The sequence below is a fragment of the Ursus arctos genome, unplaced genomic scaffold, assembly GCF_023065955.2.
Source record: "Ursus arctos isolate Adak ecotype North America unplaced genomic scaffold, UrsArc2.0 scaffold_25, whole genome shotgun sequence".
In the NCBI taxonomy this organism is placed as follows: domain Eukaryota; kingdom Metazoa; phylum Chordata; class Mammalia; order Carnivora; family Ursidae; genus Ursus; species Ursus arctos.
This window is the reverse complement of record NW_026622930.1, coordinates 3,935,468-3,948,967: the sequence shown is the minus strand read 5'-3', so window position 1 is coordinate 3,948,967 and position 13,500 is coordinate 3,935,468. Positions and strand designations below refer to the sequence as shown.

General features: G+C 49.0%; 1 protein-coding gene across 4 annotated transcripts in view; it reads right to left on the bottom strand.

Moving 5' to 3' along the window:
• The window catches only part of LOC123001951 (uncharacterized), a 209,371-nt gene that overhangs the window by 141,598 nt on the left and 54,273 nt on the right, over positions 1-13,500 (bottom strand). For 3 of the 4 annotated variants that reach the window (XR_007190288.2, XR_007190290.2, XM_048220178.2), the window contains one exon: positions 8,778-12,280. Coding sequence is in view for 1 of the 4 variants with exons in the window: in XM_044390067.2 (XP_044246002.1) it covers positions 12,195-12,280 (86 nt within the window). In the remaining 3 variants the exon portion in view is untranslated. Of the gene's footprint in view, positions 1-8,777; positions 12,281-13,500 lie in introns of those variants that run through there. The other variant, XM_044390067.2, reaches the window with a different exon arrangement.

Genomic DNA, 13,500 nt, shown 5'->3' with positions numbered 1-13,500 from the left:
AAGACATTAATGTGCCATATATTGTAATCTAGTATACACGTGCGTGCGTGTGCGCACATCTCAGATGCACATTTTGTGAAATAACAGCCACCTTCACTATTCCTGTTTTCTCTTTCGTTTTTAAAATGTTGGTCACTAAGATAAAAACAGAGAGGGAGACAAACTATAAGAGACACTTAACTCTAGGGAACAAACAGGGTTGCTGAGGGGAGGGGGGTGGGGGTGGGGTAACTGGGGGATGGGCATTAAGGACGGCACGTGATGTGATGAGCACTGGGTGTTCTGTGCAACTGATGAATCACTAAATTGTACCTCTGAAACTGATAATACGCTATATGTTAACTAACTTGAATTTCAATAAAACCTAAAATAAAAAAATGTTGGTCACGACTCCCGCAAGTAATTGTACTAACCCAGCAATGTGTATGACACACAGTTTGAAAAACGCTGCCTGTAATACTTAGCAAAGTGACTCACAAGTAAGAGGTACTCCATAAATATTTTATGAATGATGAAGCGATTGGCTGGTTATGAGAATATCCGACTAACAGTCTGGAAAGGCCTTGACCTTTGGCTCTGGGTCTTTGGATCTTTCCAATTTGTTAGACTTCCTGGCAAGTTCCATGGTTTACCTTCACAGACGGTGAGGCCCCTCGAGGGGCCCTGGGAGGGAGGGGATCAATCCAAAGGGCCCTTGTTGGTGTGTTTGCCCAAGTCCTTAGGCTCCCAAACAAGTCCTGTAGTTTTAGAAATAGGCAAACGGTGACACATTCAAGACAGCCAGCAGTGACCAGAAACTAACTCAAAGTATTACCTCCAGGGAACAACTGCCAAAGAAGGCTGCAAGGGAATAAAATGGGAATCATGAATGAAGGCAGCAAAATAAAAAATAATAAAAAAATGTAAAGCAGCAAAGAAGGCTGTGAGAGCGTGTGGTATCATTACTATAGGGTGTCAGGCTGCCAAGCCGTAATCTGGAAAGCACTCATTCTCTCTGTGAGTTCCTGAGGAAGATGCACACATTAAAAAAAAAAAAAAAAACCACGGAGGGAAGGAGCTACTTTGCTATGAGCTGGGCCAGTGCGTAATCTTGCCCAAATCCACGGGCTCTTGGGTCATGGTGGAAGTAGGAGACGCGGGTCCTATCTAATATGAAACAACAAGCTCCATGGGCTTTTTTTCAACGTGCTGGCTTTTCCAAGATTCTAAGAAGAAAGAAAGAAAGAGAAAAGAACAGCATAGGAGGCGGGCACGAGAACTGTGCATTGGGGCCACTGCCGGGCCTCGCTGGCGGGGAGCGGGGTGCGCACCGCGGCCGCTGCCCTTCATCCTGCTCAGGGCAGCGGCCGCCCCTCCCCCGGCATCCAGCTGCACCAGCGGCTGGGCCCTGCCCCAGCGACAAACTTGACATCTCTGGATCTGCCCGTCCATGACCCCCCTGCCCACGAAGACTTGATTTCCCATTTTATCAACTATCATTCCCCAGATGAAGCAACCTGCACTTTGACCCATTAGTAATTACCATTTACTGCAAAGGAGGCTGTGAACCTGAGTGGGAAGAAGGCACGGCTTCAAGTTCACCGCTAACAGACATTAGTACGCTCCCTTCCACTGGGAAGACAGGCAGCAAACCTCCACAGCGTCAACAGTTCCGGTGACCTCGTCACCAACAGAAATCACGAATGTTCTCTTAGCGCATTCATGGTGCTGCAGGCATCTCAAAATACCACTCACGCTCGTTGCTGCTCTGAAATTATGGTAGCTGCTTACCACCAGATCCTATTTAAAATAAAAGCACATGTATGACTACATTGCAAGTCTGCCTTTTAATATATTGTAACTTTATTTCAATAGGATTGGTTTCCTTTGTAAGCCTATATATTTTAAATTTACTCATTTAAAAATGTGAGTCTGAGCTGGGTCTGTAGGCTTCACCAGACCACCAACGTGGGCCAGTAAGCAGGCCAGGGCACAGACGAGGCCTTGGATGAATGCCTTTGTATGCCATTACGCTTATTACTTATTTCTTCTCATTTTCAACCACTTTCTTCTTTTGATTTAAAAAACTATATATTTATTCACGTATACTCAAATTACAAGACTAACTTAAGCTTATGTGAACCAGTGAAACAAGGCAAAAAGACGACCCAAGGGTCGATACAGTCACCTCCTCCATGCCCCTCAACGTCTATGCCCTGAAGAAACCCACCACGCCCTTCCCCTTGCTTCTACAAACACACGAAGGCTGATTTATTGCTTGCTTTATACCAAAATAGAATCATTCTACACACATTATTCCGTAATTTATATTTGTCACTTGGCAATTGACACTGCAACACAGACATTCCTACAAGTCTGTGACTACATGTTTTTCTAGTTTCTTTATATGCATTTCTATAAAATCGTATGTGAATGAACTCCCATAGTGCACGTCATGTGCTTTGGCAAAGCCTTCCCCTCTTGTCCGCCTCCTCGCCTCCCTGATTGTCTTAGTTACCCATCGCTACATAACAAGATAACTCGGACCCTAGCAGCTTAAAACAACACGCTTAATGTCTCCGAGCTTCGGGAGGTCAGGAGTCTGGGAGAACTGAGCTGGGTGGTTCTGGGTGGAGGGTCTCTCATCAGGTTGCAGTCTAGAGTTGGGTGGGGCTGCCGTCATCTGAAGGCTCGACCGGGACCAGGAGATCTCAGAGTCCACGTCGTCGGCAGGTGGGTGCCAGCTGGTGACAGGAAGCCTGTGTCCCTCACCACATGGGTCTTTCTAGAGGGCTGCTTGCGTGTCTTCACAACAAGGCGTCTGGCTTCTCTGGAGGCAGAAAGGGAGAGCACCGTGGAAGCTGTGACGTCTTTTATGAGCCAGCCTCAAAAGTCACCCATCTTCATTTTTGTGCTGCTCTTCTGGTTAGCCGGGTCAGCACTGTTCACTGTGAGTAGGGGCTCTGCCAAGTGTGAACATTAGAGGCGAGGCTCACCGGAGGCCTTCCTGGATGTTGAGTCCTCAACCCCTGCTTCCTGCAAGGGCCACCTCCCCAGATCACTCCTGTTAACAACCTTCTATATTGTGTTCCATGCTTATAGGAACATGTGCAAACAGAACATAAAGGACCTCTGGAGACTACTTACAAGGTACGTATTATTAACATTTAAATTTTTCATATTTTTGAACACTTCATATGTCTGTAGTTTATAAAAAGTTAATGAAATTTGAAATAAGTATTTTTAAATATTTAAAAACAAAGAAACAGAGACTCTGGTTCAAGATCACATGACAAAGAAGGGAAGCTGCTGGTATTTGGAGCCAAGACCAGAGGACTGCAAAGTCCATACTCTTCCCAGGACGCTGAGCCGCCATCACCACCTTGTCTCGATGTCTCCCTCTTGGTGACAGCCCTGAGTCTCCTTCCAGGGCACTGTCACCCATTCTGATTGCTTGTGGGACTGAAGACGCAAGGGGTCAGGGCTTCTCTTCCAGGCCCTGTGCTTTCTTTCTGCTCAGAGCCCTTTGTGAAAACCTGATTCTACCCACTCAACCTACCCACTCAACCTCAACTTTGCATCTGCTCTGGGCCTTAGTCTGCCACATCATTCCTCTTCCTAATTTTACAATAAAAAGAAGTTTTCTTTATGCCTTTATTGTCATGAGTGCAAATACAGATCAAGACTCCAGGGAAGGTATCAGCCCCCCACCCACCCCAGGAAAAGGAATGCAGGAAGGGGGGAGCACCGGAGCTGGGCCAGCCCTGTGTCTTTATTTCCACTACCTCCTTGCTTCTCAAGCTCTTATTTCTAACCTTCATTGCCACCAACAGGTCCTAAGCGGGCTTAGGTCCTTAGGTGGCCCACTGCAGGATGGGCTTTCAACAGGCAGCAAGGGGATCCCCCTCCTTGCACCAGTGGGCGCGTTGCAAATACACGGATGGGACAGGAAGAACGTGCAGTCTGTCTCTAGACCTGGACACACACACAACACAGAGGACTGTCCGCACCACCGAGGCCGAGGAAGTGCTGGGGGACAAGCCCGGAGGACAGAGAGGGTGGTGGGCCAAGCACCTGCTCGCAGGCGGCCTTCCTTCATGGGGGAAGTAGGCAGGGTTTCCTCTGAGAAGGGTTCCGTGATCACCCAGGACGACAAGCGTTGGGTGAAGCAAAGAAGAACGACATTCTCCTACTCCGCTAAAGCGCCTGTGACTCCAGGGGAGGGAAATCCGCCCAAGGTTTCTGAAGCAGAGTGGACCCCGGAGCCCTTCTCCCCCTTCCCCGAGAAGCAGCCTCTGTTCCCTGGAACGTGGCTTGGAAGCCGCCGAAGCAGGGTCGTCTAAGTTTGGTTCCGACCTCAGCAATTTAAAACACGCAACCAACAACGGCTGTATCCTTTGTTTTCTTCTCCTTAGGTCAGTAACGAGATCCGATCCCAGAGGTTTCTGTCTTGCCAGAATTCTTTATTTATTTACATTTAAAAAGGAAAAAAAAATAGTACAACCACCAACAACGGTTTCACTCCTTTTTTTGTGCGAACATACTTGGGTCCCCGGCCTTTACCTCGCCGGAGGCAGCGTTTAATGACCCCCAGGCGTTGCCCGAGCACCCTCGGGTGCCCCACTGTTTACACGGCAGCCCGTGTTACAGAGTTCCACTGCGTTGGGCTCTTCCGTGTCCTTCCTTGTCCTTCCTTGGAGGTGAAGGCTGCGTTTTCAGCGATATACGCAGAAAAGTTTAGAAAGTACCCCAGCCCCTTGCTGGAGAATGCATCGATCTGGTGAGTGACCCCTCTGCCCTGAAAAGGAGGGTGCACTTCACCCTCTCCCCAACCCCCCAGAGGGGTCACTTAAGATCTCCCATTAGCCGCTCGAACGAACGACCCCGCCGAGAAACCACACCGCCCCCCCAGCCAGAGCTCCATCAAAGCCAGACCATTGCCTCAAAATGGATGATGACCGTCCTCCCCGTGCCTGGATGGGCCTCAAACCAGCGTTTGCGAAGAATACCGAGGTGACAGCACCTCCCCCGCAGAGAGAACACTTTTACGGATGACTGATCAGCAATAATGCTGCAGATGACCCGTCTGCAGAAACCTTCAGTGCCTTGAGATCTAAATTACTCTAATTTCTCTCCCCAAAAAATTAGGTATAATATTATAATTTCAAGTAATGCAAGAGCAATTTCTCTCTTCATTGGATACCAAGCTCAAGATGTTACAGGAAAAAGAAATAGCTTTTACCGCTGATACGAGAAATTTAAAAGACAGACAAGTGTGAGCAAACAAAAGCTGTCACATCAAATACCGCGGGGGAAAAATCTAGAAAAAATGCCAGAAATGCTCTAGTCTAAATAAAGTCATTTATTTGTTATTTTAACCCCTTCGCCGTCAGTCGCCGGTGAGGCTCGCGAACCCTCCGTGGGCGGGAGGTCCCGGAGGAGCTCCCCGGGGCTCCTTACAATGGTGGCCCCGTCCCAGGATCGTCTGAGGCCTCTGGGCCCCTGCAGGGTTTCCAAACACAGAGCGCCGCTGAGGCTTCTCCGCCCCGACTCCTCCGCGGGCACCACATCTTCAGAGAACTCAGTCGTGTCCAATTGCCACCTCCTTAAGCAAGGAAACCAGACCTTGAGTCGCCGAAGGGCGGCAGCCACACCCCATTCACACGCGTCAGTAGATGGTAGGCGTGCTAGAGCGCGGCCGAGGTCCTCTCTCGAATTCAGCGTCCTAGACGGACAGCTGGGAAAGGGGAGGAAACACAACCTGGGCAGACCTGGGGCGTGTCCCTTGCTCCTCCCTGGTCACGTTCATAAGCCTGTTTCCTATGTCAAGATGATGTACTTTTATAAAAAACGGAGTAAGATAATGTTGGTGAAAGAGCATCACTAATGAAGGTCTCTAGAAATAGAGGCAAGTATTTCCAGTTCAAATGTATCAATCAGGTATCGATTTTGCACACTTCAACAGGCCCCGAGATGAGTAAGTAACAGCCCTGTCCTCAGGAATCTACCCCCTCCACCCCCACTCTCTCTGCCCAAGGCAGTAAGACTTCTGTTTCCAACAAAGTGCTTCGGCGGTGGCTAGCAGGACCTCCCAACGAAGAAGATTCCAGACACAGCTCCCACCCGCGTGCAGATGCCTTGACACACCGGGTCTCCAAACTTTCTCCCAAGTGCTCATCCATCCCTCCCCGGTAGGGGGCCCACCTTGAGCTGCCACGCACCCGTGGCTCCCAGAGGGGAGCCTGGGAGGCTTCCTGGGTCCTCGCCCCTCCCTGCAGCCAGCCAGCTCCTCAGCTTGGCACCCAAAACCCCCCATGGTCATGAGGCCCCCTCCACCTCCATGGCCTTGCACCCTCGATCACCCCCCACCACTCCAACATGCTCATCTCTGCTCAAGATGCTTCCTTGAGCCCTGAGCTCATGCCCATTGCCACTCTGGGCTCACCCCCTTCTGTTTCAGGGTGCCCATCCTACCTGTATTTCCTCTCCTCCGCTCCTTGGCACCATGCACTGTACCCGACCAGGTTTATGCACTCAACTGCCCTACTAGCGACGAATGCCTCATGGGCAGGAACCTAGCTGCTCTGCTTGGGAGCCCCCAGGGCCTCGTACAGGGCGCAAGGCAGGGTAGGTCCTTAAAATGGGACGGAGGGAGAGATGCCTAATCTATATACCAAAGCCACTCCCTTGGATCTTTAACAGGTAATGCTCACTCGATTTCCAAATAAGTCTGGTTAAATGAAATGCTGTGCTTTTCAAAGATATTCACAAACAGGAGGAACGTGCAGGGTCTCCCATCCAGAATTACAGGCCACCTGGGGTGCATGTGACCATCTCTCCACATTTCCCAGGTTCCTCCCATCTTGCTGCACCTTTGTCTTAGGACCTTCTCAGTTGTTCCTCACCTCGTGCAGATCTGCTGTGGGTGGCAGAGAAGGTGCCGCTGTGATCCCCGGCACCTGGTGGCGGCCACCTGCTTCCCCGTAGCATCGCGGCTGACCCAACTCCTTGGAGCCAGTGCTAGAGGGAGCCGCTCGCGGAGGCCTCCTCCCGTGTGAGGCTGCGAGGGACGCAAGGGACGCGAGGGACGCGCAGCCATGTGTTCTCAGCCCAGACATTCTGATGTGGGTTCGTGTGTGGGAGAGTAAAAGACGCACACACTCCACAAGTCTAGGATTTGTGGCTTGTGTTATCTCACAACTTCACATTTGGAAGAGGTATTTTAATTTCTTATGAGTTGTGAAAATAATTATGTAATTCTGCCACCTTCTTAAAACTAAGATATTTCAAAATGACTCCTTGTAGTCTGGGGCTGACATCCTTAAGGGGACTTGGCTGTTTTTTTTTTCTTTGAGTTTTCAGCCAATTTGTGCCAAACAAACTCTTGAGTTGTTAAAACAGTTCGTGATGGAGAACCATCTTGCATAAAAAAGTAAAGGAAAATCCTTCTTCCCTCCCAAAATTAACTGTCAACAATGACTTCTGAAATACAAATGCCGCTCACGGTCGCCAGCGAAGCCCACTTTCCGATTTGTTTTTGGGCCCCCGCGGTCTCTAGTGCTACCAGATTTCTCCACCATCCTGTCTCTCTCTCGTTTGTCTCTCCCTGGGTCTCCCTTATTTGTCTTCAATTGTTTAAGAACCTAGGGAAAGGTTCAAGCAGATTGCACCAGCAAATGCCACTATGACGTTCTCAATGGTGTATTTTAAATGATTGCCTGAAAAGCACTTCTCTATGGGAAGCCTCCCACTCCAGATCTACCCCGGCCAACCATGAAGTCCCTTGGTCGTCAATACTTCTGAGCATCTGCAACATCCCAGACCTCGTTTGGGGCTCTAGGGACACGGAGCGAGCAGGCAGATGAAATCACAGACTCAGAGTGACCACAGGAAGTTTATACTTTAACATCGCCCGTAGCTGACTTGGTGACATTCACATTACAAGGCGGTCGTTTCGTTAAATACAGACCGGAGACTGTCAGTAGTTAGGATGTGTTTATCATTTCTTCCAGGGCATAAGTTTTTTTTTTCTCATATGTATTTCATATTCCTAGCTGGAGGAATATCAAAAAAATCTGAATATCACCATCTGGAAGTTATGCCATGGGCTCCAGTGGGCAGGATTAGAGCTGGGTTTCTCTTCTTCCTCTAAAAGTGTGTTTCTTCTGCTTTGGAATGAGCACAGACACGTTTGATCCCCCGATGAGACCGACCCAGGCTCTAAACGGCACTGAGTCTCCCCCCTCCATCCTTGCAGGCTCCTGGGATTCTCCAACGCAGAGCAATGGGGATAGGGTCCCTTCAAGGACATCGGGGCGCCCGTGACTCACTTACCCAATAGATCGAATGTGCTGACATACAGAACACCAGCAGTCAGCGCCCACTACTCACGGAGCAGTCTGCTGGTCTGCCTGGGGCCCGGGTTGTGCAACGCAGCCCTCGGGAGCCATGCCAGTGTCGAAAGCACGCAGCCGCCACTGAACCCTTCACAAGGTGTCACGCCCCTTCACTAGCATTCACCCCCTGGTGTGTAATGGTTACTTTTGAGACTGCTGGTATTCTTAAGGAACAGAGGCTGTTATTTGAAAACACTCCCTTTTTATACCTCCAGCATATCACTTCCATGTTTGTAAGTCTCTTCATGTCCATCCAGAATGCTTCTGTCCTCTCCCCACGTGGCTCTCTCTCCTGCCAGACCAGCCTGGGAGCTTCTGGAAGATGCTTCGGCACCTGGCCCGTGAGAGACGTGCAAGATGCAGGATGATCTTTTAAATTAAAATTGTATTTTTTAAGGTTATTATCATTATTATTATTACTATAGACTTGGCTAGAAAAATGTGGCTATGGCCCATGTCAGAGATTACTGCCTGTGCTCTCTTCTACGAATGTCCTGGGTTCAGGTCCCACTTAGGCCTATAATCCATTTTGGGCTTACTCTGGTGTATGGTGTAAGAAAGTGGCCCCACTGCGTTCTTTTGCATCTAGTTGTCCTGTTCTCCCAGCACCGTTTCTTGAGGAGACTGTCCTTTCCCCACTGTATATTCCTGCCTCCTTTGTCATGGATTACAGCCACTGTGGAAAACAGGATGGAGCGTCCTCAAAAAATTGAAAATAGAAATACCATACAATCCAGTAATTGCACTACTGAGTATTTACCCAAAGAAAATGAAAAGATACACATGCCCCTGTGTTTACTGCAGCACCGTTTACAGTAGCCGAGATACGGAAGCAGCCCAGTGTCCGCTGGTAGACAATGGATGAGGAAGATGTGATGCAGAGACACAGTGGAATATCACGCAGCCGCTCAAAGGATGGGATCTTGCCACTTGCGACAACGTGGGTGGACCTAGATAGTATCATGCTGAGTGAAGTTAGTCAGGCTGAGAAGAACAAATACCATATGATTTCACTATATGTGGATTCTAAAAAAACAAATGAATAAACAGAATGAAAAAGAATCAGACGCCTAAACACAGAGAACAAACGGATGGTTGCCGAGGGGCGGGAGTGGGGAGTGGACAAAGTGGGTGAAGGTAAGTGGGAGACACAAGCTCTCAGTGACAGGAAGGAAAGACACAGCACAGGGAGCATGGTCAATGACACTGGAATAATGCTGCACGGCGACAGATGGCAGCTACGCACGTGGGGGGCACAGCATAACGTACACAGTTGTCCAATCACTACACCTGAAATTAAGGTAACATTGCGTGTCAACTAGGCTCAAATTCAAAAGTTTAAAAATTGAAAATAAAATCAAATTGCATGTTTAGCTCTCCCCTGTTAACCATCGGTTCACAGTTCGCATGCTGTGTCGAGTCCGCATTGATAACATAACATCAGCTCTTTCTTAAATTCTCACAGCACAAATTCGGTTCGGAAACACACTGTGATGATCACGCAGGGATGGTGTCCCAGCCGGGCGAGCGTTCCTGAATCCCACGGCTGTAACCCGCGGCCTGCTACAGACACACATTTCCAGCCCAGGTTGGAACCGCCTGTCCTGGTGAAATCGGCCCAATAGCCCTAACTTACGCCCAATTCATATTTACCATTAGAGAGTCTGCAAGACGACTGAAGGACTCCCAGACGCCTCTTTCATGCTGAGGAGCAGAGCTGCCCGTTCCCGAAGCCTGACCTCGCATGAGGCATCCAGCCTCCCCGAGCTGCAGTTCCCTCCCCCGCGAGATGGACGTGCTCAGAGCTCCCGTCCCGCCAGACAGACAGTGGGACTAAGTGAGGCATCAGGTGAGGCCCACGGAAGAGCAGCGGGCAGAGGCAGCCGTTAACTGAGACGTTCGCTCTTGAATCCGTTTGGCCTCAGGACAATGCGACTGAAGACGCTTACAGACCCGCAGAAGCTTGAGCATGCGATCCCTTCAGGAAGAAGAACTCTGTACACCGTCGTAATGATGCATTTGTAATAATGTTTTATACGACCCCTACTCAGCACTTCCACCCAAAATGTCGTCATTCCATAAACAAAACTCACAGGGAGACTCCGTCCACACACGAGAAACCAGCTTTATCGTTGGAGGAGACCAAACAACTGACCGCTAACAACGTTTCGTACAAGCTGGTTGGTGTTTGCGGACCCAATCCTCAATGTCTTTTACCAACTTACCTTAAGTCTGTCATCAGAAGGGTCTTTAGAGGACACCTCTGAACCTAACTTTATAGTCTGAGTTAATAGCATAGTGGGGACGTATATTGCACACACACTTTCTTAACTATTAGGTATAAGATATTTTAATACGGGGCCTGTTCTGGGCTCAAGAAACAAACCCCTTGACATTTATAACACGATCTACCTGGCTATCCAGACTGAACTGGGTAGGGAGTCATCTAGACTTTTTTTTCCCACGCTCTTATTTAATATAATTAGGAAGGGTCTTTATGTGGGACAATTCACGGTCTAAGTCGGCTTTCTCTCGTCTCTGACACAAGCATAACGGCAAGGTGCGAAAAGCTCTCTGTGGAAAAGAGCGAGCCCAGGAAAACAGATCTGTAAAAGACAGGACTGGACAAACTAGGCTGGCTCCCGTGACCACTGACTTGCATCAGACGTTCTAATGCTGTTACTGCCTCCGGGATTTATAAAAGTAAATTGCTCCAGAAAGCAATTGTCTCTTTCTCAGCTGGAATGTGCTCTTATCACACCAAGTAGCATCGATCACCCGCCCGGCCCATACATGGGAGAGCACGTTCCTGCCGCTAATCTTGGTGACATTAGCTAGTCTTCACACAACAGAAGGAAGTGAGGGTCTGGAAGCTTCCAAGGCTGCCCAAGGCCCAGGACTGAGCCAGTTCTGTACAAGGTCATCTCTGAGCCCTTCCCTTACGCCCTGCTCATGCCTCCCTCTGCCAGGGGCCAGCCTGGCATCAGCATCCCGCCTGCCAGGTACCCCTGGGGAGCTGGCCAGCTCTGGGGCCCTGGATGTTCCTCTCCATCAGGAGGAAGAGGAAGGAAGTCTTCCTTTCAGGTCCCCAGTGGCACCAATGAGCCTCTGAGGCCCCCATTTCCCAAGCCCTTCCTCCACAGCAGCCTCAATCCTGCAACCCAACAAAAAGCCACACACTTAAACACTCGGTCTTCCAATTTTGGGGGTGCTGTCCACGGTCACTTCCTAGCTCGAGTTAGCTATGGGGAGGCGAGGCTGATACCAGCCCTGCTGCTGTGCCCCGACAGCGTGCACGGTGTACAAAGTGCATATGGAGACATACACACACACTAACAATCTAATAACGTCCGTGGGCGACAGATGCTTCAATCTCTTTAGGACCCAGAGATCGAGAACGTACATGATCACATTAACAGGTAACAGGCTAATACTCTTAACATGGCATTAGAGAGAAGTACATATCACTGCAAGACCAGGATCCAGAGACCTTAGTGCTTCTAATTTTGTTTTTGGAAAATCCTGGCTTCTCCTTAACAGACTGATGACATCATCACACACTCTCCTAAGTGTCAGGCACTCTGCACAGGACCTCGCCTGGGTAATCAGGTTAATCCTTACAAGAGCTACCTGATGGAGACACGGGCGCCACATCTGCTGCAGATGAGGGGGCACAGGTGACCCGAGTGACCCGCACATCACAGCGCCGAGTGGAAGCCCACAGTCGGACCCGAGGCGGTGGGCCTCCACGGCTGTGTTCTTCTCAAGCTCTCACTGAGCAGAGGTTCCAAGACCTCCGCAGTCTGTTGTGTAACTCACCTTCTCCGCGGGGCAGAAGGGTAGGAAGGAGTGCGTACTTCCCACGAAGAAGGAGCTTTTCCCTGTCCGTCCTAGTCTATCGGGACCTACATAAAAAATATAGATAAGGTGTATCTTAGTGACTGATAGACATAATACAGTTGACTGAAAAATTATTCCAAACAATGGAGAAAGGACTTCCCATCCTTTATAGATTCAATAATGGTTTGGTTGAGGCTTACGGTGGGTCCACGGGAGTGCTGGACTCTGGGAGGAAGAATAAAAAGTATGGGGGGCCCTCTTTTGACCCTAGAGATCAAAGTTGGGTTCTGATCTTATCTTTTATCTGATCAGAGTCAGAGAAGTTGCATATTCCAGAAAGTTCTGCCTTTCATGAGATGAGCTCAGTTCAGCACTAGACGCTCGCTTATCCAACATGGAGGAAGGAAGACTAATAGAACACGGTGTGTTAACGACACTGGAATTAAAATTTTTTTAAATAAATAAAATTTTTAAACTCCATGTTAAAAAAAAAGTGGAGGAAGGAAGGAAGGAAGGATTTCGGGGGAGGGAGGGGACCCTTTTGTGTCATGGCCAAAGAGCAGGCTGTGGTGACACGTGACACAGAGCGGTCCCGCTCCCCCCGGGGAAGAACAGGAGCCGGCTGAGCGGCCAGCAGATGCAGCTTCACGTGGAGCTGGTAATATTGCTTCTGCTTTACTATTTTTAAGATGCCATAAGACTGCTTTGTCTTTAAAAAAAAAATTACAGATTAACTTAAAACCAGTGGGGTAGACATCTCTCCTTTTCTTTCAGGGGGAGAATTTTCGAATCACTTAAAAATCATAGCCTGGTTCCTCAAACATCATGGCTGTGCCTGGGGTATCTGTCTCGGAGCGTGATGAGCTTGGGGCTGAATACTGATTTGAGGTGTGGTTCGCCGCGCTGCAGACTTAAATTGTCCTTCCCACAACTTTATCTGAGAAGCCTGACGCTGGTGACAATCACAGAACTGGTTTCATTGGGTAAAACTCTGCGATCTGCAATTTACTCTGACAGGCTCCACAATTTTAAGTGCAATTAAATCCTAAGAATTTGCCCAGAAGAAAAAAAAATTCTATCACATTAAAAAAAAAATTTAAGAGAAGTTTAAGAAAAAAAAAAAAAAGGAAAAACAGTTGAATTGAACAACTAATTTCTAACAGGTTGCTCTTAAAAAAAGAAAAGAAAAATGTATTCAGCTGAGCCCTGAAATCAGTTTCGCTGTGCAGGCAGGCAGCTCGCTCGGCCTGAGGACGAGGCCTGCCGGGGGCACCTGCGGACCAGC